This window comes from Monomorium pharaonis, chromosome 1 (genome assembly GCF_013373865.1).
Source record: "Monomorium pharaonis isolate MP-MQ-018 chromosome 1, ASM1337386v2, whole genome shotgun sequence".
NCBI lineage: Eukaryota > Metazoa > Arthropoda > Insecta > Hymenoptera > Formicidae > Monomorium > Monomorium pharaonis.
Genome location: NC_050467.1, coordinates 8,598,290 through 8,623,428, shown reverse-complemented (window position 1 = coordinate 8,623,428; position 25,139 = coordinate 8,598,290). Strand labels below are relative to the sequence as shown.

General features: G+C 34.0%; 2 protein-coding genes and 1 long non-coding RNA gene across 10 annotated transcripts in view; 1 reads left to right on the top strand and 2 right to left on the bottom strand.

The window, feature by feature from the left end:
• The window catches only part of LOC105831246 (protein phosphatase 1L), a 264,636-nt gene extending 244,219 nt beyond the window's left edge, over window positions 1–20,417 (top strand). For all 8 annotated transcript variants that reach the window (XM_012671246.3, XM_028192039.2, XM_036292225.1 and 5 more), the window contains one exon: window positions 20,023–20,417. In XM_012671246.3, the coding sequence (XP_012526700.1) occupies window positions 20,023–20,110 (88 nt within the window). In that variant the 3' untranslated portion in view covers window positions 20,111–20,417. The remainder of the gene's footprint in view (window positions 1–20,022) is intronic.
• Window positions 5,090–7,073, bottom strand: LOC118647406. The gene is made up of 3 exons (XR_004964684.1): window positions 6,383–7,073; window positions 5,397–5,556; window positions 5,090–5,278 (listed from the first exon to the last, which is right to left on the bottom strand). It is a non-coding gene; the product is annotated as an uncharacterized LOC118647406 (long non-coding RNA).
• On the bottom strand, window positions 7,569–10,447 carry LOC118647398. The gene is made up of 5 exons (XM_036292232.1): window positions 9,247–10,447; window positions 8,659–9,010; window positions 8,374–8,495; window positions 8,090–8,282; window positions 7,569–8,014 (listed from the first exon to the last, which is right to left on the bottom strand). The coding sequence occupies exons 2-5, from the start codon at window positions 9,008–9,010 to the stop codon at window positions 7,950–7,952; spliced, it is 732 nt and encodes a 243-aa protein (XP_036148125.1). The 5' UTR covers window positions 9,247–10,447; the 3' UTR covers window positions 7,569–7,949.
• Window positions 20,418–25,139: the final 4,722 nt, after the last annotated feature.

Below are 25,139 nucleotides of genomic sequence, written 5' to 3'. Positions count from 1 at the left end.
TTGTTGTTGCAATAATTTTATATTAATTTAGGGATTACATGAAATGTTCCGAATCTTTCATGTATGAGAGTGTCTTATAAGATCCTCAGTACAATATGGAATTTCTTTTGTTGTAATTGATAGAAATATGTGTTAGTGAATGTCTCATAGAAACTATTCTAAACATCCTATAATCAGAACGTTCAACAATTGTATTGCTACTACAAACCTGAGATGTAACGTGCAGAGTGAAATATTCATATGCCATTCTTTGCCGAATCTAAGAATTAATAACATGAAAATGGCAAGAGTTTATTCTAATTTGCGCTCCCAGCTTCACATTTTTTAAGACAATACTATATCAGATTATTTTAGTCAGGTGATTTATTTTTCTTGCAAATATCCACTTTTGTACCATAAATATTTAAAGAAATTTATAACTAAAAATTTGTTAAGGCTATAATGTATAATATAATATTCTTGTATTAGTTCAAGTTCAGATAAAATAACAACAAATCATGTAAAAACATGGTTTATAAATGATATACTACTGTGATAAAAAACAAGGTAAATTTGTTTATAAAATGAAAAATCTTTATTTATTCTTCCAAATCAATGTTATCGCCTTCAAAGTACTCCCCGTCCGACAGAATGCACTTATGCCAACGTTTTTTCCAATCCTTGAAACTGTCAGAGAAATCTTGAGGCGAATAGCTTCACGCAAACGACGTATAACACTCAAATAATATTCCTTGTTAACTGTTTGACCTGGCGGAAGAAATTCATAATGCACAACACCGCGATAATCGAAGAAAACTGTCAACATGACCTTGATTTTTGAGCGACTTTGGCGCGGTTTTTTTGTTCTTGGTTCACTTTTTGCACGATATTCACTCGATTGGTCGATTATTTCCGAGTCGTATGCATAGATTCAAGTCTTATCTCCCGTAATGATGCGTTTCATGACGTCCTGGTAGTCAAAAATCATTATTTTACAGATGTCAACGCGACGTTTTTTTTTTCCAAAAAATTGAGTGTTTTTTAAATCAATTTGGACCAACAGGACGAGATTTGACGCGTTTCCCGTAGGAAAAAATTATGCAAAAATTACTGCACAAATAATTGCATATTTTTGTGCATAAATTTCTGCATTTTTTACAGATTTTTGTACAAAGTTTTTGCCTTCAGAATTTTTCTGTAGAAAATTTTGCAGAATTTTATGTAATTTTTTCTGAATGCAAAAAGCTTCAGAAAACATTCATAAAATTATGCAAAATATTCTGTAGAAAAATTCTGAAGGCAAAAACTTTGTATAAAAATTTGTAAACTGCGAAAATTTATGCACAAAAATATGCAATTTTTTGTGTAGTAATTTTTTGCATAATTTTTTTCTACGGGTTGAGGCATAAAACATCTTAAAATGGTTTAGGTTGATCCAAATGAAATGCCCGCAGCATCAGCAAGGTCTTTAATTGTCAATAGACGATTTTCGAGCACCAAATCTTTGATTTCCTTGACATAGCTTTCATCGGTAGATGTTAATAGTCGTTCGGGCGCTGTTCGTCTTGAACTCGTTTCTCGGCTTTCTTTCAAGTCTTTGTACCACGTGTAAACATTTTTTTGTGACATAGCCTTATCAAAGGCCTTCTGCAACACCCTCAACGTTTCCGCGGCAGAATATTCATTCCGCAAACAAAATTCAATGCAAATTCTTTGATCAACAAAATCAGACATAGTAAAAATCGAAAAACTCACTTTTGTATGTTTACAAAAACACGTGTAGCTCTGCAGCAATTGAATATATTGACATGAAACTCTGCACAGATGTCAAAGACAGTACTACCAACCCACAAAAAAATAATTTCATGATTTTATAGTACACACTAAGTTTAAATAAAAAATTCCCCGTATTTTTTTATCATAGTAATATCTACTTAATTGCTAATAATAGTATACATAGAATCAGAATTTAAGAACATAAAATAATAAAAAACAATGAAATTGAAACAATGGAAAAAATTATTTAAAAATATAAAAATTTTTAAAAATCCTATAGAAATAACAAGAAAGAATTAATTTCTTAATATCTTCGGTTTCAGGATTTGAAAGAATCTTATTAAACATTTTTTATGTGTGTGTTATGTAATGAAGGAAAGTCGGTTTGTTAACCACAAGTGCAAAGAGTAGACGCATGAGCTGTAAGTCAGTGCGTACGTACATCTGTACGAGTGCAAAAGACTCACGTCCGTGTTGTATACTATATTTTTTGTTATCTGTGCGTTAATTTGTGATCCCGTTCCTGATAGCACAGGACGTCCCCCAGACAGCACATGTAGATTATGAGAACGATAGTAGGATATTGCGAAAGTATATTGCAATATTCGTATAATATTGGAAATACGTCTGTGATATGCCGAGTATATACTTATAATGTACTATGTCCGCATTGCCTTATCCCATAGAATTTCGCTGGCAGTTTGTAAAAATATACCGAATATATCTCAAGAATGTTATACGTATGTCTAAAGTATATCTTCAGTATATTCACAATATGTCTACAGTATGTTCGCATTATATGGGCTCATGCATAATGAGAGAAATAAGGAACACGGAATTAAACATATGGCATTAGCAAGAAGAAAGAAGAAGAGGAATTAATCATTTCGCACATCAGGAAGCTATCGTGAGAAATGAAATATAATATCTGTTGAATACGCTGGCCCTTATGGAAAAAAACACTCTAATTTTGAGTATTACACTCAAAATTGAGTGTTAATACTCGATTTTGGGAGTTTACTTTCAAATTTAGGTGTATACGCTCAAATCTTAAGTATTTACACTAAAGATTTATACTCGAACATTGAGTGTGTACACCTAATGATTGAGTGTTCATACCAAAGTTTGGATTTAAATACTGAATATTTGAAATATACTCTAAACATTTGGATATGACACTCAATAAATGAGTGAAGTATACTTTCAACATAAAGTGTGAACACTGAAACGTTGGGGATGTACACTCAACATCTATCGGTTGAAGGAAAACACTTAATATTGAGTGTGCACTCTCAAACATTGGATTAGAAAATGTTAAATAAAAATAAAAGAAAGTTCAACCGAGATTAAAATTAATCTGCATTGGTAGAAATGGACATAAAACGAATATCTAAAATAAACATTCAACTATAGAGTATTCAGCTGGCTTTGAGTATTACTTTTAACTTGGATGTTTGTCATCTAATTGAGTGTTAATTTCAATGTTATTCTTAAATTTAGGATTAACATTGAAATTAACACTCAGTTAGATGGCGAACGTTCAAGTTAAGAGTAATAACACTCTAATTAAAAGTAAATTAAAGAGCGAACACTCAAGTTTAGTGTTTACACTGAATTGAATGTTTACCCCTTGTCCCAAATTATATTCAACTTAAGTATTTTTTAAGTGTTATTTTTAGTGTTTTTTCTGTAAGGGGGGGTAGGTTGGGAAATTATGCTCAGATAATTGTAGGTTATAACTATAAATTGTAGGTTAACCTAAATAATATATATATGTGTATTCCCATATAGACAAAAAGATGTCTTTTAGATTTCTAAAAGACATCTTGCGATTTCTTGCGATATCTTGCATTTTTTACGAAAAGATATCTTTTCGCGATCTAAAAGATGTCTTGTGCAACAGTTTGAGATATCTTTTAGATATCTGGCGATGTCTAAAAGACATCTTATAGACACTTAAAGATGTCATAAAGACATCTTAAAGACATCTAAAAGACATCTTGAAGAAATCTAATAGACATCTTGAAGAAATCTAAAAGACATCTTAAACAATACTTAAAGATATCTAAAAGATTTCTTTTAGAAATCTGAAAGACCTATATAAGATATCTTATAAATGTCTTTTATATATCTTGAAGACCAGTTTTAGAATTCCTTTTAGATATCTATATTTTTATATATTTATTAATATTACAAATAAATTTTAAAACACATTTTAAATTATAATTTAGCATACATTCTGAAAAATATAAAATTTTACTTTGGTAACAATGCACATACAACATTTTAATTTTAAACATACGCATACAACATTTTAATTTTAAATATACGCATACATTTTTATTTTAAACATACGCATACAACATTTTAATTTTAAACATACGCATACAACATTTTAATTTTAAACATACGCATACAACATTTTAATTTTAATGTTACAATGGTAAACAATAGCATTTACAGTTGTTTATATTTCACATTGGATTACTTGACCAATGGTGCTGAGATCATCTGCTCTCAAGGACAGATTTAGCATTGTTTGACATTCTCGATCAAGCTTCGAGTAATGGATGCTGGTACTGTCCCCGGAAAAAGTTTGACCAGTGCATACTCTCCCCTAGAAAATACTGTCGTGCGGACTCTATCTTCTTCCGAGGACAGTCCCAGCACCCATTGCTCGAAGCTCGAACGAGAACATCGAACAATGCGGACTCTGCCCTCAAAAGTAGATAGTCCCAGCACCCATTGATCGAAGATTAATCTTCTTTAAGGGACAGTACCAGCATCCATTACTTGCAGCTTGATCGAGAATGTCGAACAATGCCAAATCTGTCGAACACAAATAAACTTACTCTGGATCCTCATGCAGACAACGGCGTTTTGACACCGAGCGCTAATTGGTGAAAAATGGGTGATGGCGGTAATATTTACCACCACCACCCGTTTTTCACCAATTAGCGCTCGGTGTCAAAGCACCGGTGTCTGCATGAGGATCCAGCCTTAGGCTTATAGCAGTAATAGCGGATCTATCGCTTAAATTAAGGCACTATAAAAGTGAGTATTCTCACGTCCGCTATTTTCCTTCTAACTAGCAGGAAAAATTAGGTATGTTTTGTATATATATATATATACGTCAATAATCTTTGGAAGCACCAAACTTTATGCGACAATGAAACGAAGACACGATATTTATGATCTTGAGACTGTAAAGATTATTGCAATGTATTATATATATAAAACATTATGCTAGTTACTTGCTAGTTTAAAGAAAAATGGCGGACGTGAGATACCTACTTTTTTAGTGTTCTACTTAAATATTTGCGATATGTATGTATGTATGTATGTATATATGTATATATACATACATACGTACATACATACATACACATATTCTATGATGCAGATTTTTTAAATCTATATTTCATCTTGTCACCTGCGTGTTGCAACCAATTTTTGATATGTTTTATGATTTCTGCTATTGTATATTTTGTGGATCCTTTTCCCCTTGCACGGCTCACAGCTCCTACAAATAGAAACATATATTTTTATTAATACACAAATATAATTTGAAAGACTGACTTCCGTTTGTACAAACATATTAGTACTATCTATTATCTATAATTATAAAAACTTACACTTACCAATTATTATATTAGCAAAAGAGGAATTCTCGATCGCTAACGTGTTTTTTGCACCCGTCCAAGACAATTTATGGCCAACCTCAAATGTTATACAGGTTGTGAGTATATTTGAAACCATTTTTTGAGCAGTGTGTCCACCAATGTTCTTTATCCTCTTGTCCTGCAAAAATTGTATATAGAATATTACTATTTATTACCTATTTATTATTCATTAGTTACGTATACTATTATAATGTATATATGAATCAATGAAATTTAAAGCGTATAGTATGCAATATGTAAAGTACAAGTATGGAGTCTTGTTTAAGACTCATTCATATTTACACTTTATATATTGCATGCTATACACGGTGTAGTCTATGGAGTCTATATGTTAAGAATTTAGAGTGCCCCCCCCACACACATACTTTTAAAATAATGTATCTTTCAGAAATCTCAGAATCGCAATGTATATAATATGTCAAAATATACATTTATTAGGTTAATAAAAAGATAATATTCGGTAAATATTGAAGTTTTGTTAATAAGACACTGTGTTTGTAAAACATTACTATAATAATTTCATGTGTGCAGTCCTTACAACACACATTTGTTGCAATTTAGTAAGTATAAACACATTTTCAATGACTATTTCAAAAATAGTAAAAGTTGCCATTACTTTTGCATATAAACCTAATAAATATCTTTATGTAAACTTTACATTGTAAAGTATAGCTACACTTTCGATCGTATAATTTTAATTTAAAAAATACATGTATATATAATACAAGATAAGTAAAAAAGTAAAAAAAATAAAGTAAAAAATAATTTAGTTATGCAGCAAAAGCATTCTTTTCATGTATAAATTATAGAACGTTATTTTTATTGTTTAGTTAAAAACTGCATTTATAGTTAATATTATTCCCACATATCACTCAGAAGCAAATTCACGCGCAGAGCTATTCATCATTAATTATTAAATTACATATAAATGAAAAATTACTTACAAAGCATTTACGAATTTATTCATTACCCAGATAGCACAAGGACATCCAGTGTATGTTCAGTGGATATCCGCTTCTGGACATTTGGACATCCATTAAGAGTCCAAATAAGGTCCGTCGGACATTTGATGGACGTCCATAGGATATACGTTTGGCACAACTTTGTACGTTCATAGAAAGTCCTTTAATGGACATCCATGGGATATAAGTTTGTCACAATTTCGGACATTCATAGAAAGTCCGAAATAAACCAAATTTTGGACCTATTATGGTTTGATTATTTCTTTTGGGCCTTTTTCAATTAAAGAGCTTGCTGTAATAGTGGGTTAATCCAAATTTTGTAAAAATCATCGACATAAAGCATGGACTGCGCATTTCCTGCAAAAAGCTCTTGAAAAGTGTCCGGCAGAAAAACAAAGAGGAAACATGGTCCGGGTCAATTTCTTTCTCTGTCTAGCGCCTATTATGCTACTGGTTAGACAGAGCCCTAATTTACACCGAGCACTTGGTACGCGTATCAAGTAATGAATTTAAGCTGATCAGCCAATGATTAAACACATTCACTAGTTATTTACTATTTGATACGCGTACCAAGTGCTCGGTGTAAAAATCAGAGACAACGCTTGACTCAGACCAATTGCTGTATCTCTCTTTTGGTCGGAAAAAGAAACGAAAAAGAAACCGAAAAAAAAAAGAAAAAGAAACGAAAATAAAAAAGAAACAATAATATATTATAACAAACATTTAAAAAAATACCAATAATTAATAATGTTAATAATAAATAAAAAAATAATACATATTATTTCATATTACATATTTCATATTCTATCTAAAAGTAGAACAATTAAAATAAACCTTTTAAAAATTAAAAATAATATAATTTATTATTATTTATAAATTAATGTTAATTAGAAATATTGTAAATAATACATATATATATATATATATAATTTACAATATTTCTTTTAGATTACATAATAAAAATAATAAAGATAAATTATATAAAAGTAAGATCCAAGTGCGGACATAAATCAGATATTGAGCATAGGACGTTCTGAATAGAACATCCGTTTTAATTCCAATAATGGATATCCTATGAATGTCCATTTTATGTCCATGGACATGTGGACCTGAATTGGACTTAACATGGACGTCCTTGGAACATCCAGTGCTATTTGGGTTATTTTTCAACATATCATTAAATTGGACGTATTCTTCTATGGTTACCAAGGGAAATTCAGGCATTAAACCATAAGAAATTTCTTCATTTCCACCATTCGGGAATTTATCTCTTAAAATTGCAAGTATTTCTTGGACTTTTGCTCTGTTCTTTGCAGTTTCGCGTTTAAAATCTTCGGAAAGAGAATCAATTTTCTTCTGTAAAAAAACTAAAACAAAGACAAACATTCAAGTAGTAAATACAAAGTTAAAGTTTACAATAAAATAATTCTCTATAAGTGATAAATTAATATATTATACATTACATATTATAAAACTATAATACTAATATATACAACTAAAAAAATTATATTTTGATATATTCTCTAATAACATACTTCAAACGAAAATTTTACTTACTTAAAGTTGCAAAAATAGTTGCATTATTTATGTCATCGTCCGTACTAATAACATAACCTGTAATACAAAAATATATTAAAAAATTTATTTATTAAAAAAGTTTTTATACTGTCTATAATACAAAATACTTACCTTTATCATTGTTTGAATTTTCAGGCACAGAAGAATAAATTACGTCCACTTCTTCTCCTTCTCCTTCTTCTTCTTCTCCTTCTCCTTCACTTTTACTGTGATAAACTTGAATAGAAAATGGATGCTCCTTTAAAACTGGTGGAATTTTGGAAGTAGATGGCACATTTCTAGTTATATAGGATTCATTCCTTTTCTAAATAATAAAAAATTGATACAAAAGTATATATAATATGTTCTAAATTCTACAGTGTATCTTCATGTACAAATAAATAATTAATATTCACCAGGTTTTTCGTTTTAGTTTCTAAATTTATTATGGGTGATCCGTTTTTATTAGACATGTCACTTTCGTTTTGTTCTTTGTAATTATGTGGAGGAGTAGGAATTCTTTTATATTTCTTGCTCGCTGTAACATTAAAAATATTATTTTTAATAAATGTATAACGTAAATATTAATTTATTTACTATTTTTACTTGTTGCTTTCTAACATATTTGATTAAATATTTTATTATTAACAATAACAGTATTATGTATATAATATTTACTATATATGATGTTTTGTACTTACGGTGTTTAATCTTATTATCATCTGTATCGTCATAAAATTTCTTCTTAATTATTTGCCGTTTTAAAGGCAATATTTGCTCCAAATTATTCAAAGCAGCTAATTGAACATCATCCGAAGATGATATATTAGTGCAAGACTTTTCTACTTCTCGAGCTTTATCATATGTATCATAAGGTCCCAAAAGTGTACGGTAACTTGACGTTTTCCAATCACTACCAGGATTAATTTTTTTCTTTATTGCTTTTGTCATATTACATGTAGATGGTGGATGTTTGAATGTATTGTCAGAAATGTTCAACCAACAATGAGGAACAATTTGACAGTATTTGTCCCAAAATATAACGTAATACATCTAAAACAATAAACATCAATTAAATAGTAACTGTTTAAATAATAATAAATAAAAGCAGCAATTTATATATAATTGTTTTAAAGAAGTTTTATTGTAATTAAACTTTTTATTAATAATATTTTATTTGATTAAATTATTAAATAAGTTATTAAAATTTCTTTCTACAAATTTTCAATTCATGTGATATCGTTAATATAATATTTGAGCAATTCCCAAAATGTTTTTAAAAAACTCACTTTAGTCAGTAGTGTGTAAAATTGGTATCATACAATATATTTGTTTGTAAGGTAAACGTATTGCTTTGGCACTTATTTGGCTGACTGGATATATTCCTACATCAGACCATTCATCTCCGACATGGATTCCTAAATGTCGTGAATCACATGGATATGAAGAAATATTGCTTGAATTTTTAAATATTTTTCCCAGTATAACTGTTTCTCCATTCTTTTTGCCAATATATTTAATCTTAAGAACATTTTTATTTATATAACAATAAGAATCCGCTTCTTTTTCGGAAGACAGTGTAAAGTTTTTAAACGTTGCTTCTCGATGAGACTGTTCACATCCAAACTGTAATTCTTCGTTTTTGGGTTTTTTAAGAATGGGATATTCTTCAAGTTCATACCTCATATTTATTTTACTTTTTGATTTTTCAGTCAATCGTCTGTGCAATTGCTGCAATGGTTGTGCACTTTTTCTGAGCATTTTTTTCATTTCTTGAAAATAATTTTCAAATGGAAAGGCGCTGAACATATCCAGACATTCATAATTCTTAACATCTTCGTGCAAATGAATCAAGTTATGTACATTGTACGTTACGTACTTTTCAGAATATAAAATTTTAAATGTTTGTACAAAATATACTAATAATTCATGCGCATATGCATTATTGTTCTTATAATCGATAGGATTGCAAAGAATAGAAATTGCACAGTGTAGAGCATAAAAATTTCTCAAGTAATTAATTGGTAAATATGACCACATAGTTATTAAACCTGTATATAAGAGATCTAAATTCAATCTAAATTCCGTCGCTTTCCAGCGATCTAATTCATCTAAACCTCTCGGTTTTCTAAAAAATTCAATGGGTATGTGTGATACTAACGTTTTCAAGTCTGCAGATAATTGATCTATTTCAGATGCACGCAATTTAATGTTTTTTACTCCTCGGATCCATAAATTCAAAAGTTTTTTCATGACACCGAGACAAACAAGGTGCATATAATCCAAGGGAAATTGAGTAATCATTTTCAATCCTATACTTTCGAAAGGTGAATTATTCAAATGATGATCTTCATTATGTCGTAGTAAAAACTTTTCATCCGTGCGTAATGGAGCACTTTCATTAAGAAATAACATTCGATTATCTCTCCATTCACCTTCTTCTTCACATTTATCGCAACCATAATATCCTGTATGTATCCGTTTAAAGTATAATATGTTAATTACCATTGTAAAGTAAAGTTTTATATTCTCCAGAATATAATATATTAAATTATTATTTAAAATGTGTTTTGTTTGTAAATATTAATTAATAAATATATATAAAAAATTTATTATATAAAAAGATAAATAATAAATATAAAAAAATATTATTTATAATATAAGTTATCAAAAAGGAATTCTAAAACTGGTCTTAAAGATATATATAAAAGACGTCTAAAAGATATCTTTTAAAAGAGATCATTTAGATATCTTTGGCATGTCTAATTCAAAAATTTTTAAGACATCTTTTAAAATGTCTTTTAAATGTCTTTTAGATGTCTTTTAGAAATTCTATGAAGATATCTTAACAAAATCTTTTCAGATGTCTTTTAGATATCTTTTAGAAATGTCTTGAAGACATCTTGAGCAAGATGTCTTCGACTTCTACAAGATATTATTGTTTACTGGGTTATTATAGTTTACGTTACTATATTATATCTTATGTGCATACCAGAGTTATCTGGGCGTAATTCCTGAGAAAACCACGTTGTCCGTGAGTTCGTGTTCGCACGTTCACACCCTGCATTTTACCACGTGTCTGCGTCACACGGCAGATGAAAATGCGTAACGTTACAGATCACAGATAGTGTTAACATGATTCACTTTCGATATTACGCGGATATTTTGGAAATATGTGATAGATATACATGAGATATATCATAGGATATTCTACGGACGTTTTGAGTATATTAGATATAATCTCAGTACATTCAGTAAGAGTTGCGAAGTTCAGTTGCTATATTTTAAGTTTATTTTGAGGATATACCAAAATGACATTTTACTGAGACGTTATATGAATGTTTTACGTATATTCGGTACGATCACAGTACATTCCGTATGAGAGTAGAATATTCGCACGATATCTGGTGCTGTCTGGGTCCTCAGAATCATCCTGAATATGTCCCGGGATGTCCTGGGATTTTGTCAGGATATAATAGTTGTATTATTGTAAATATTTTATATAAATATTTTATGTATAAATTGGACTTCTAAAGTAAGTTTAGAATGTTAGGGTTTGTATTCTGTAATAGTATTAATTATGAATTAAAATTTTACTTACGTCTTGAGGACATCCTTGGAATGTTCTGAGGATATATGTATTCTAGCTAAAAATGCTATTCTTAAAATATTGTATAAAGAGTTTCATTAACTACAGAATGTCTGAAGATAAACTTAAATATGATAACTGTATAAATACCAGACATTTTAGATAGCACAGAATGTTCTGAGAATATGATATCCTGAAAGTCCTTAGGACATCTTAAGTCAGTCCTCAGGACATCCTATGACAATTCTCAGGACATTCTAAAATAGTCCTTAGGACATCATACAAAAAATCCTCAGGACATCCCATGAAAGTCCTTAAGACATCTTAAGACAGTATTCAGGAACATCCTAGATGTATATTAATTTTTGAAAAAGACGATAAAATATAGCAAGTGAGCAATCTTTGAATACCGTATTTCTAGAATGCATTGTAAAATCAAATGTGTAAAATGTACCTCGTTCATGTATGTATAATTTGTTTCTCTGTGTAAAACTAACAATAAAATTCCACACAGCATCAAATCCCAGACAGCACGTGTAGATTATGAGAACGATAATAGGATATTGCGAAAGTATATTGCAATATTCGTATAATATTAGAGATACGTCTGTGATATGGCGAGTATATACTAATAACGTACTATGTCCGCGTTGCCTTATCCCATAGAATTTTGCTGGCAGTTTATGAGAATATACCGAATATATCTTAAGAATGTTATACGTATGTCTAAAGTATATCTTCAGTATATTTACAATATGTCTACAGTATGTTCACATTATATGGGCTCATGCATAATGAGAGGAATAAGGAACAAGGAATTAAACATACAGAATTAGCAAGAAGAAATAAGAAGAGGAATTAATCATTTCGCACATCAGGAAGCTATCGCAAAAAATGAAGCGTAATATCTGTTGAATACGCTGGGGTGCTTTGGGAAATTATGTTCAGATAATTGTAGGTTATAACCTAAATAATATATGTATATATACAATATATATATATATTATTATAGTTTACGTTACTATATTATATCTTATGTACATACCAGAGTTATCTGGGCGTAATTCCTGAGAAAACCACGTTGTCCGTGAGTTCGTGTTCGCATGTTCACACCCTACACTTCACCACGTGTCTGCATCACACGGCAGACGAAAATGCGTAACGTTACAGATCATAGATAGCGTTGACATGATTCACTTTCGATATTACGCGGATATTTTGGAAATATGTGATAGATATACATGAGATATATCATAGGATATTTTACGGATGTTTTGAGTATATTAGATATAATCTCAGTATATTCAGTAGGAGTTGCGAAGTTCAGTCGCTATATTCTAAGTTTATCTTGAGGATATATCAAAATGACATTCTACTGAGACGTTATATGAATGTTTTACGTATATTCGGTATGATCACAGTACATTACGTATGAGAGTATAATATTCGTACGATATCTGGTGCTGTCTGGGATCAACTGTTAGTCGACTATCGGCAAAAGTAGTCTAAAGTCAACTTCAAAGTCAGATTGAATGTCTACACTTATTGAAACAATGTGGCATATTAACAATACTAAAAAATTATAAAAGATGACATTAAAAATTTTTATTTTATTTTATACAAACGGAGCAAAAACAGGTTTTTTAATAAGTTATTCCACATGCTATTTCGCGCGCATATGTAAAAATGAGTAAAAAAAACTGTAACTTTATAATTATTTATAAAAATATAAGTTAACTATATATGTTTCATCCTTCTGACAACATCTATTGTAATGATCTATAACAAATATGTATGCATAAACAAGTACTCATGGATTATCACGAAGCATTAGGATGCGTATGTCTTCGAAGTCGAGCAACGTCGACGATCCCTTACGGAAAAAACACTCCAATTTTGAGAGTTTACACTTAAAATTGAGTGTTAATACTCGATTTTGGGAGTTTACTCCCAAATTTAGATGTATACGCTCAAATCTTGAGTATTTACACTAAAGATTGAGTGTTTGTACTCGAACATTGAGTGTGTACACCCAATGATTGAATACTAAAGTTTGGATTTAAATACTGAATATTTAAAAGTATTACTCTCAACATTTGGATATAACACACAATAAATTAGTGTATACTTCCAACATAAAGTGTGAACACTGAAACGTTGGGGATGTACACTCAACATCTATCGGTTGAAGGTATACACTTAATATTGAGTGTGCACTCTCAAACATTGGATTAGAAAATATTAAATAAAAACAAAAGCAAAAAAAGTAAGTTCAACCGAGATTAAAATTAATCTTTGATAGAAATGGACATAAAATAAATATCTAAAATAAATATTCAACTAGAGTGTTTAGCTGGCTTTAAGTATTAATTTGAGTATTACTTTCAACTTGGATGTTTGCCATCTAATTGAGTGTTAATTTCAGTGTGATTCTTAAATTTAGGATTACATTGAAATTAACACTAAATTAGATGGCGAGCATTCAAGTTGAGAGTAATAACACTCTAATTAAAAGTAAATTAAAGAGCGAACATTCAAGTTGAGTATTTACACTGAATTGAGTGTTTAACCCTTGTCCCAAATTATACTCAACTTGAGTATTTTTTTAAGTGTTATTTTTAGTGTTTTTTCCGTAAGGGATGGTTGACACTTGGATGGGTGACCGTTTTCTCGGGTACAGAGATTAAACATACAATACTTTAACAGATACCACTGTGGCTTGGCTGAAACAAGTATAGTTTTCTTCCTCTTACAAAATTACCGTAGAAATAATTAGAACTTTTTATTTTTTCTTAAAATTTATTTTAATTCTCAAAAACTCTTAAAAATACATAGAAATATTCAAAAATTTTCTAAATTAATCAGAATTTTTTACTTTTTAAATTTTTCTGAAAAACGTTTCAATTCTTATAAAAAATCGGAATATTTAACAGAAATCCTAAAAAAAAATCTAAAAAATTCTGATAAAAAGTGGTCATTGTTTGCTATTCCTGAGGATGTCCTGAGGAAATCCCATGGTATCCTCAGGACGTCTGGTGGACTGTCCTTAGGAGATCCTGAGGACTAAAAAGTGGCGTTCGTTTGTTATTCATCTGGATGTCCTAAGGACATCCCGGGATAAAATCAGGACGTCCTCAGGATATTCACGAAGTCCGTCTTGGACGCCTGAGGACTACCTGAGGACGTGTGCTATCTGAGTTGAGTGTCTTGGGTTTTCGCAAATTGTTAGCCAAAGTTAGTTGTTAGCCAAAGTTAGATTAGTGAAAACGATGAAGCGTCGGTTAATTCTATGAGTTACTATATACGTGTCGCAAGATAACGCGCATGCAAGTGCTAAAATAATAGAGAGCGTCTCAGATGCGCACAGTAATAAACGGACACAGCAGGCTGAGTGAAACGGACACAGTAACAAACGGACACAGTGTGAAATGGACACAGACCAAATGCGCACAGACCAAATGCGCACAGATCAAATGCACACAGACCAAATGCGCACAGACCAAATGGACACAGTAACAAACGGACACAATGCGAAACGGACACAGACCAAATGCGCACAGACCAAACGGACACAATAATAAACGGACACAGTAACAAACGGATACAGACCAAATGCACACAAATCAAATGCGCACGGACCAAATGCGCACGAACTTACCACATGGGTTGCGACTTTTCAGGGCACCCCTACCGACGGGGTGGGTGCGGGAGGGGGGGAAGCCTTCCCCCGTGCGTGCGTGCGTGCGTGCGTGTGCAAAGCATTCTCTGCACAACATGGGTTTGCGATTGTGTCCGTTTTGCACTGTGCGCATTTGGTTTGTGTCCATTTCGCACTGTGTCCGTTTGGTCTGAGTCCGTTTCAGCTTGCTGTGTTCGTTTATTACTGTGCGCATCTGGGACTCATTCAAATAATAAAACGTGTTGAAAAAGTCAAGCTGATATGTTTTTTGCCATGATTCACGCCATCTATTAGAGGATAAGAACTGTGCAACAATGTTAAAGTGTTGTAATCGACAACTTTATCCAAAAAAAGTGACATGAAAGGGACTACTTTTGCTACACAAAAAAGTATTTTACGTTTTTCTTGAAACTACTGAAGCGAAAAAATTTTTTGAACTTTATGATTTGCTAGTCTTTCAAATGACAAAATTTAGACATATTATGAGCGATTCTAAAGAAGGACAAAAAGGATTATAATCTTTTTATGAGAAGATATCACTTTTGTTATTTATATTTAAGTGAAGAATGGTTAATATTAACATAAACCGAAAAAACTGATTTGAAACTAAGAAAGATTCCGTTTATCTTTTTTGATTAAGAAAATTACAGAAAAATATTAGACAAAGATATTAAAACTAAAGAAATAATTAGGAATGCATTATATATTTTTTTAATATAATGAAAAATAACAGATTGTTTTATATTTAAATGTAATACAAAAAAATTTGATGGCCATTTTCTACTTGCATAAAAAATTATTTTAATAAGAAGTAAAAATGTACTAAGAATAAAAATGCATTAATAGAAATGAATGATAATAATAATAATAATAATAATAACAATAATAATAAATAGAATACATTAATAGAATAATAGATATATAGAAATAATAACATAATATGCATTTTATATAAGTATTTTAATATTCAAGGTAATTTAAGTTTACATATACTAAATATAAAATCTTAATAAAATTTTGCCTGAATTATCTCGAATTCTTATGTACAAAATAATAACAAACTAAATAAACTATGAAAGTATATTATTTAATAAAATATATGTTTATAAATTACACTAGTCAGAGAAATTAAGGGATTTTTTTTAAATCCCAAATTTTTAGGTGATTTTCAAAAGGCTGTAACTTGGAGAAAAATGGTCGTAGAGAAAAATTAAAAAAAAAATTAAAGCTTCAAGCTTCTAGTTTTCAGATCTTGAGTTCGAAATTTTTTAATATCAGCAGTTTTTGAGTAATCAATAAGAAAACGATCGGAAAAAATTTTTCCAAATTTTTTCTTGCCTTTAAAAAGGTCCATGGACTTCCATAAATTTCTTCCAGTGATCCCATCATAAAGCTCTTTTAGATAATTTAATTCTTTTTAATTTCACTTTTTTTTTTAGCCCTGTACGATGATTTTTCGCTGAATTATCGTCATTTAAAACAAAAAAGTCATTTTTAACTTTGCAAATAATGGATAGACTAAGGATATTGACGGTAACTTTTCAACCTCAAAATATCCCAAAGAAACTCTAAAATTTTCAAAGCGCTGCGATTTTTTTTTCATTGTGCTCGGAATAATTGAACTTGTCGTTTTGCCAAAAATCAATTTAAGGATGACTTTTTCACTTTTTATTCATTTTTTTATGTTGAAAATGTTTTTTTTTAGCAATAATCGATATTTTCTTTATCAGAAAATGTTAATTATTGTTTAAAAAAAATTTTTTTTTCTCAAATTCATTTTTAATCATATTCATAATGCTCCACATTTGTAAAAAAAATTTGTTTGATTTTTTTTGATCGCTGTAACTGCTTTAGTTTTAAACGTCAATTTAAAAATTAATTGAAAAAAGTTGATATACAGTAGAAGCTCCGCAGCCACGGTCTCGGGGGTTTGCGTCGTGGCATTGAATGAAATTGTGGCACTGCGAAGTAACCCTACTCTATCGACAGAGTGGGAGAGAGTGGCGTGCACGACGTGAGCAGGCTGCGCGGCGCTGATGCGCGGTAGTGCGGTAGGACGCGTAGTGGGGGAATAGATTTCCCCTTCGATGAGACAATGAGGCATTGAGAGGAAACGCAATAAATCGGAGAGTGGCAATGCGGAGCTTCTACTGTACCCCCAATGGATCGCTGTATTTCATCTTGAATTTTTACTGAGTTCTTCAGAGTCCAAATCGTTTTCACAAGCTTTCATTAAAACAAAAACAGTTTTTTTTTTTAAACTAATCCAAAACTCCTTTCGGGATATTCGAATCCTTCTTTGATGTTAAAAAAAATTTTTTCTTCGATATGCCGCGGCGATATTTATCTGCAACTGATGTTGCTCGCGTTGTTACTCTTCTTCAAGAGGGTAATAATCAAGTTCAAGTTGCAGCTACTATGGGAGTGAGCCAATCGGTTGTTAGTCGTGCTTCTACGCGATTTAACGAGACCCAAAGCTACGAGCGATGTCCGGGTCAAGGTAGACGACGGATCACTACCGAGCGCGATGACCGGGCTATCGTTCAATGGGCTCGTCGAGAACCTACTGTGCATGCACGTACGATTGCTCATCAATTTTTAAATCGTCGACAACGTCCTTCTCAACAACACATTTCAGTCTCAACGGTTCGAAGTCGCTTTCGAGAGCAAGGACTACATGCTCGATGCCCAAACCGCTATGCTTCATCTAGACATCGTCGAGCCCGATTAGCCTACGCGCATTACTATCGGCATTGGGGTCGTAGACAGTGGGCCACTGTATTATTCACGGATGAATCCCGATTTTGTCTTCATGGCAATGACAGACGATCTCTCGTTTAGCGCCGCCGTGGGGAATGTAATTGTGATAATTGCACGCGGCCAGTCGCGGCTTTTAATGGCGGTTCAGTAATGGTATGGGCAGGCGTATCCATGAATAGCAGAACTCCTTTGGTAATCATTCCTGGAACCTTGACTGCCGAAACGTACGTCACTGAAATCCTGCAACCACACGTCCTGCCCATGCTTAGACGCATGGATAATCGTTTCATCCTCATGTAGGATAATGCTCGTCCTCATACCGCAAAGCGTACGAGAAATTTTCTTGACGCCAACAACGTGGTAACTCTCAACCACCCACCTATGAGTCCCGACTTAAACCCCATTAAGCATGTTTGGGACATGCTCGGGCGTCGATTGCGACGAGACTACCCGCGATTACAAAATCTCCGTCAATTGACTCAAGCGCTTTTGCAAACTTGGCGAGAAATTCCGCAACGAGACATCCAGCGGTGCATAAATATGCGAGACCGCTTAGAATCGGTGATTAGCAACAGAGGCGGCAATACGCGATTTTAAATTGTGATCTGCAGCATACACACACACACACATACACAATTTAAGGGTATTTAATGAGTTTGGAGTCGTTTAAATACTGCGGAAGTGACGAGCCGTAGAGTCTCATTACCTTAAAAAACACACGAACACACACACACACACACACACACACACACACACACACACACACACACAATACCGTAAATCCACCGTGCAACCTCCACGTGGTACGCTAATAACGCTAAATAACGCTAATGCCGGTGGTAAAAAAACAGTGCCGGGAAAAAATCAAACGAATTTTTTTTGACGATTGTAGAGTATTGTGGATACGGTTAAAAAAATTGAGAAAAATTTTTTTTAATTAAAAAAAATTTTTTTTTACAATAATTAACACTTTCTAGTAAAGAAAATACGGATTATTGCTAAAAAACACATTTTCAACATAAAACAATGAATAAAAAGTGAAAAAGTCATCCTTAAGTTGATTTTTAGCATAAACGACAAATACAATTATTCCGAGCACAACAAAAAAAAAAATCGCAGCGCTTTGACATTTTTAGGGTTTCTTTGGGATACTTTGAGGTTGAAAAGTTACCGTCAATATCCTTAGTCTATCCATTATTTGCAAAGTTATACCAAGTTATGCGAATGTCCCTATTCGCTGAATTATGCAATTTTTTACCTCTTTTTAATTAACTTTCTCGTACTAAAAAAAATTTTTTTAACAAAAACCAATAACTAGGTCTTGTAGAGAATACTTTGCAGTAGAGAATAGTTTTTAGAACCCTCTTTTCATTTTTTGTACGATCATTATTTCCCGAGTTATGGATTACGAAAGTCAATAATGACTTTTTTGCTTTGTATGACGATAACTCAGTGAAAAATCATCATACAGGCCTCAAAAAAGGTCACATTAAAGACAATTAAATTATCTAGAAGAGCTTTATGATGGGATCACTGAAAAAAATTTGGAAGTCCATGGACCTTTTTAAAGGCAAGAAAAAATTTGGAAAAATTTTTTCCGATGGTTTTCTTATTGATTACTCAAAAACTGCTGATGCTAAAAAATTTCAAACTCATGACCTGAAAACTAGAAGCTTGAAGCTTTAATTTGCTTTATTTTATTTTTCTCTACGACCATTTTTCTTCAAGTTACAGCCTTTTAAAAATCACCTAAAAATTTGGGATTTTTAAAAATATCCCTTAATTTCTGTGACTAGTGTATAAACACAACCTCCATATGTATATATAGTTTATTTAAAATATAAGCATATATAGTTTATTTAAAGTATAAATATTGATACATTTATAAAAACGTAATACATTTGTAATGACCTTTTTTCAAATTATTTTGTAATTAGATATTTTCTATGATTTTTTTTTAGTAAAAGTTTAACTTAAGTGTTAGGAATTAATTAAAGTTTTGCACATGTTACTAATGTTAGTCTTGGTATTTTGTAGAGGATCCGCGGACAATATCACCGTCGTCGTGATCAACTTGAAGGATCGCAAGTTCAGTATACCGGAAGCCAGGAGGAATCAGTTATGATCTTAAAAACAAAATTCATTGTTCGTTGTGAAGTTCCGAAAGTCTAGTCAGAAAATGATGTAACTTGATGCAATATAAGTAATAATTTATTGCCAAAAAATGCATGAATGTTTCTTCGTATTTATAATCTCCGTTGACACTAAAATTATTTATAGAATAAAATATTACTGAAAATGAGATATTATTTCTAGCTTCAGTTTATGATTACTTCAGTTTTAAATTCGATAAACCATATTAGCATGCAGTCTGTATAATGTTGATGTTATTTCTCATAACAAGGAAATAATAAAAATATGTAGCAGTTTTATAACATAGTTATCTTTATGTACATATAAAACAAGATACGTAAAATTAACATAACTAGGGAATAATATCTGTTATATTACATGTTATTTCCATATTAGATTATAGTCATAATCTGTATGTTTGCTTAAGACCGAGTTATCCAAATAGTGAATTTTAGTGGACTTGCAAATTCTTCACGGAGAGACGGATCTCATGAGCAACCACTAAACATAGATCGAAGAAACGGACGAACACGGAAATTTCTCGCAAAAGACTCTGCACATTTATGGCAAAACAAATAGCTTCGATTAAAAAGCTGAAATTGCATGAATATATGCTATAGTTTAGCTAGTACTGATTAAGTTTCTTTTAACAAAAATTCCGAAAACAGTCTAAAAAATACGATGACTTGAAGTTAGCGTTTTTGGAGCGTTTAAGTAATACTTATTTTCGAATACGTAGATTAAATTAGTATTATAAATGCATTAAAAAAGTGTGCGTGCGTGCATGCGTACGTGTGTGCATATGTACGCGCAACCCATTAACATTAATATTAATAAATATGAAGATTGGGAGGAAGAAGAAATTGAGGGCTGGATACGAAAGAGGAAGTCGGTAAAGAAAAATTCAAGAGGGTACTTAAAATGTTCAAGGATAGAAAAGCAGCGGGGAGAGATGAGATACCGAATGAGGTGTGGAAATGCGGGCAGGAGGGTGGCCGGATAGTTGGAGGGAGGGCATCATAGTATCCATAGTAAAGAAGAGAGAGGGAAAAGCAGTGGGAGATTACAGGGGGTATCCTTAATGCCCACTCTCTATAAAATTTATGCAGCAGTTTTGGTAGAGAAGGTGAGGGGACAAGTAGAGGGAGGGGGGATGGTACCTGAGAATCAGACGAGATTTAGAAAAGTTAGGGCAACAATTGATAATATTTACACACTAAACTTTTTGGTAATAGGCAGTTGGAAAAAAAGCAGGGTAAATTGGTGGCAATATATTATAGAGTTGAAAACGGCGTTTGATTCAATAGATAGGATGTTAATAAAAGCAATGAGCGAGAGGGGAGTAAGAAAAGGATTGATAGGGAGAGTGGAAGAAGTACTTAAGGAAACGAGAAGCAGATTAAATATGGAAGAGAAAATAAGTGGGAATTTTTGGACAACAAGAGGGGTAAGACAAGAGTGCCCGTTCAGTCCGCTGTTATTCAATTTTGTTAACAAATCTGGAGGAGGAGATGGGAAAGATAAAGTGGGGGGATAGGATTGAGGGGGAAAAAATATACTCATTGGAATATGCAGATGATCTAGTATTATTGGCGGAAGGGGAGGGAGAGATGAGAAGTATGTTGAGGAGTATGTTGGGGAGATTGGAAGAGTACTTGGAGAGGAAGGGTTTAGAGTTAAATGCGGAAAAAATGAAGGTGTTAAGATTTAAGAAAGGGGGAAGTAGAATGAACAGAGCAGAGTAAAAAATGGAAGGGAAAAGTGATAGAGGTGAAGGAGTACAAATACTTAGGTTACGTGTTGTAGAGGAATGAAAGGCAGAATGCTCAGGTAAAGATAGAATTAGGAAAGCGGCGGCGGTGATGGGGCAGGTATGGGGAATAGGGAATATGAGATTTGAAAGGGAATGGGGAAGGCCGTTATGACTCTTTGATAGACTAGTGTGGACAGTTATGGAGTAGAGATCTGGGAATCGAAAGAAAGGGAGGGATTGAAGAGGTTAGAAGAGAGGTTTAAAACGGGTGGATGGAAGGACGAGTTATATGGTAAGGGAGAAACTGCAGAGAGAAGCTAAGAAGTAGGTCAGTGGTCCGGGCGTAGAGATTTGAGAGATTAGAGAGGAGTGAGGCCTGATTGCGCACATAAATAATCGGACACAGTAGTATTTCCCAAACGGACATAGTCCTAATCGGACACAATTCCTATAGGACACAGACTTTATTGGACACAACAGCGATCGGACACATAGCGTTTAAATCGGGCACAGAATTAATTGCACACGGACCCGATTACGCACCGACCAGTTTGCATACGGACCCAATTACACACGAACTCGATTGCGCACCGATCCGTTTACACACGGACCTGATTGCACACGATACGATTCCGCATTGTAGAATAATTCAAACACAATGCTAGGCCACTATTGAGATGTTTTGAATTAAAATTACAATTTTCAACTCATCCAAATGAGTGGCGCTTACTTGGACACGGTTTAAATGGACACGGTGCATTTGCACACGGTGGTTTTGGACACGATATCTTGAGCACCATTCATTTGCACGCCGTTCATTTGGACATGGTGCTTTTGGACACTGTTCGTTTGCATACCGTTTAGTTGCACATCGCTCAGTTGCACACCGCTCACTTCCACACCGTTCAGTTAGACACGAATAGAAATGGATACATACACGCGTGCGCACACACACGGGGCGTGTAAGGCCTTCGGCCTGCCCTCCGGCACCCATACCAACGGTAGGGTACCCTCGGCATAGTTATTTCTTACTGTGTCCAAGTGAACGATGTACAAATGAACGATGTGTAACTGAACGGTGCGTAAAATATCGTGTCCAAAAGCACCGTGTGCAAATGCACCACTCCCGAAACAAGCTAGGGTAGGGTTACGGTAAAGTTCAGTTCGTTTCCATCGCAAAAAGGCTTAACTCAACCCAACTCTGACTCGATTTGAACCCTCGGTGGAAACTTGTAACAAGCCGTTATTCGCGACCGGGATAAGCCAGTAAAAACATATAAGGCCGTTACCCTCTACCTCGTGTAGGCACCCCGCTCCTTACTTTTCTGCCCCTCTCGTCACCCTGTGGAGGGTATAAAAACCTTCCACCGATCGAGAGAAGGCAGATCTTCCCGATCAGCGGAGTGAGCTGATCGTACCTCCGGGTGGATTGAGCTTGACCTCCTAGAGCACGGATTGAGTGCGAGCCTAACCTCGAATTCCCGTCGACACGCATTGAGTGTCTCCCGAGTCGCGAAGTGAGCGACGCCACACCAGCACGTTCCTCATCCCGGCCACGTGGTGAGTGGTCCCGCACCACCGCTGGGGACCCCGGAGTGAGGGGATAACCGGCACCGCGAAGATCATCCTCGCGGGATGATCACCGACCGCGCGAACAGCTGATACCGGTAAACAGCTGACTCCGCCGAGACACGCGCTTCGCCGTCTACCGCACCGCGCAGCCACGCACCGCCGTAACCAATCACAATGCCGAGGCCGATCAACGGCCAGTAGTAGCGACGCACCGTACCGCGCCGTCGCGACCGTAACGAACGACCAATCTCGGCACCGCCATCATCGACACGAGCGCCGCCTCGCACCGCGCAGCAGCAACTGTACTGCCACGAGCGCCGCGATTTCCGAGACTGGCCGCGACCGCCAATCACAGCGCCGACCGACTGACACACTAGCCATGCTCCACCGCGGCCAATCAGAGCGCCGTACGCGCCCGCGCCTCGCAACCACCTAGATAACTCGCTCCTCGCAATACGAGGCAACACATGTATATATTAGAGTAGGGCACTGTATTATATTAGCATAGGACATTCTCATTAGTTATGATAAATTACATATTAACCGAACATATACCTCGTCTCTTTACTCACTGAGTCCACCGCCCAGACCCTGAATCCCGCGGCTATCCGCGCTAACAATTCGAATCACAATTCACGGTTACAAACTTAATTATTGGCCGGTATTCGTAGTGCGCACAGGACAATTAGACACGTTGCAATTGCCCAGCAGTGCTATTAGACACGAAATATTGCACACTGTTCAATTGCGCACCGTTCAATTGTGCACAGTTCGTTTGGACACAGTTCGATTAGATACCATTCGATTGAACACCGTTCGATTGGACATCGTTCGATTGGACACAGTTCGAATGGACAACGTTCGATTAAACACAGTTCGATTCGACATTGGACACAGTTCGATTGGACACCGTTCGATTGCACATCATTTGATTGCGTACTGTTCAATTGTGCACCGTTCAATTGCACACCATTTAAGCCGCAAACCCATGTGGTGCATTAAATGCTTTACACACACACACGGGAGGGTGCAAGGGGGCCTTCGGCCCCCTCCCGCACCAACTCCGTCCAAGTCGTTAACCTATGTACACATTGCAAATGCAGCCATAATATGAATATTTAATATTGACTGAACGGTGCGCAATCGAACAGTGCGCAATCGAACAGTGTCCAATTCAACGGTGTCCAATCGAACGGTGTTCAATCGAAAGATGTCCAATCAAACGGTGTTCAATTTAACGGTGCGCAATGTTTTGTGTCTAATAGCATGGTGGGCAATTGCAACGTGTCCAATTGTACTATGCGCCACTGAACCTCTCCGGATACATATCATACAGAATGGCATATTTAGATTTACGATAGTCTAAATCCAAATCATTGTATGAATAAAATTCATAGTGTAGATTTACGTTGATCAAATTATAGTCATCAAAGATTGTTGCATCTTGAGACATGATATTTTTTCGATCAGTTTGCAGTGCAAAAATAACGAAGCGTGGTTTTTTGAGTTGAGATGCAGTTTTAACAGCCCCTGAATGTTTTGTCGTACTCTGCAACAGAAGTACTCCTATTGATCTCAGGAGCAAATACTCATATTTAGATATTGCCCACTCTACAAAGCTTGCAGCAAAGATAACTTGTTGACGTCATTTAACGCTGTAACTACCTGCCTATGGCTGCGGAGTAGCTCACGAGCG

Bases quoted from the DNA above. Each gene is read 5' to 3' on its own strand.
- LOC118647398 (XM_036292232.1), bottom strand. From the start codon at position 9,010: ATGTATTACGTTATATTTTGGGACAAATACTGTCAAATTGTTCCTCAT. The intron at 8,283-8,373 runs GTGAATATTAAT...TTTATTATTTAG, and splicing joins AAACTAAAACGAAAAACCTG to AAAAGGAATGAATCCTATAT. The intron at 8,015-8,089 runs GTAAGTATTTTG...TTTGTATTACAG, and splicing joins AAATTCAAACAATGATAAAG to GTTATGTTATTAGTACGGAC.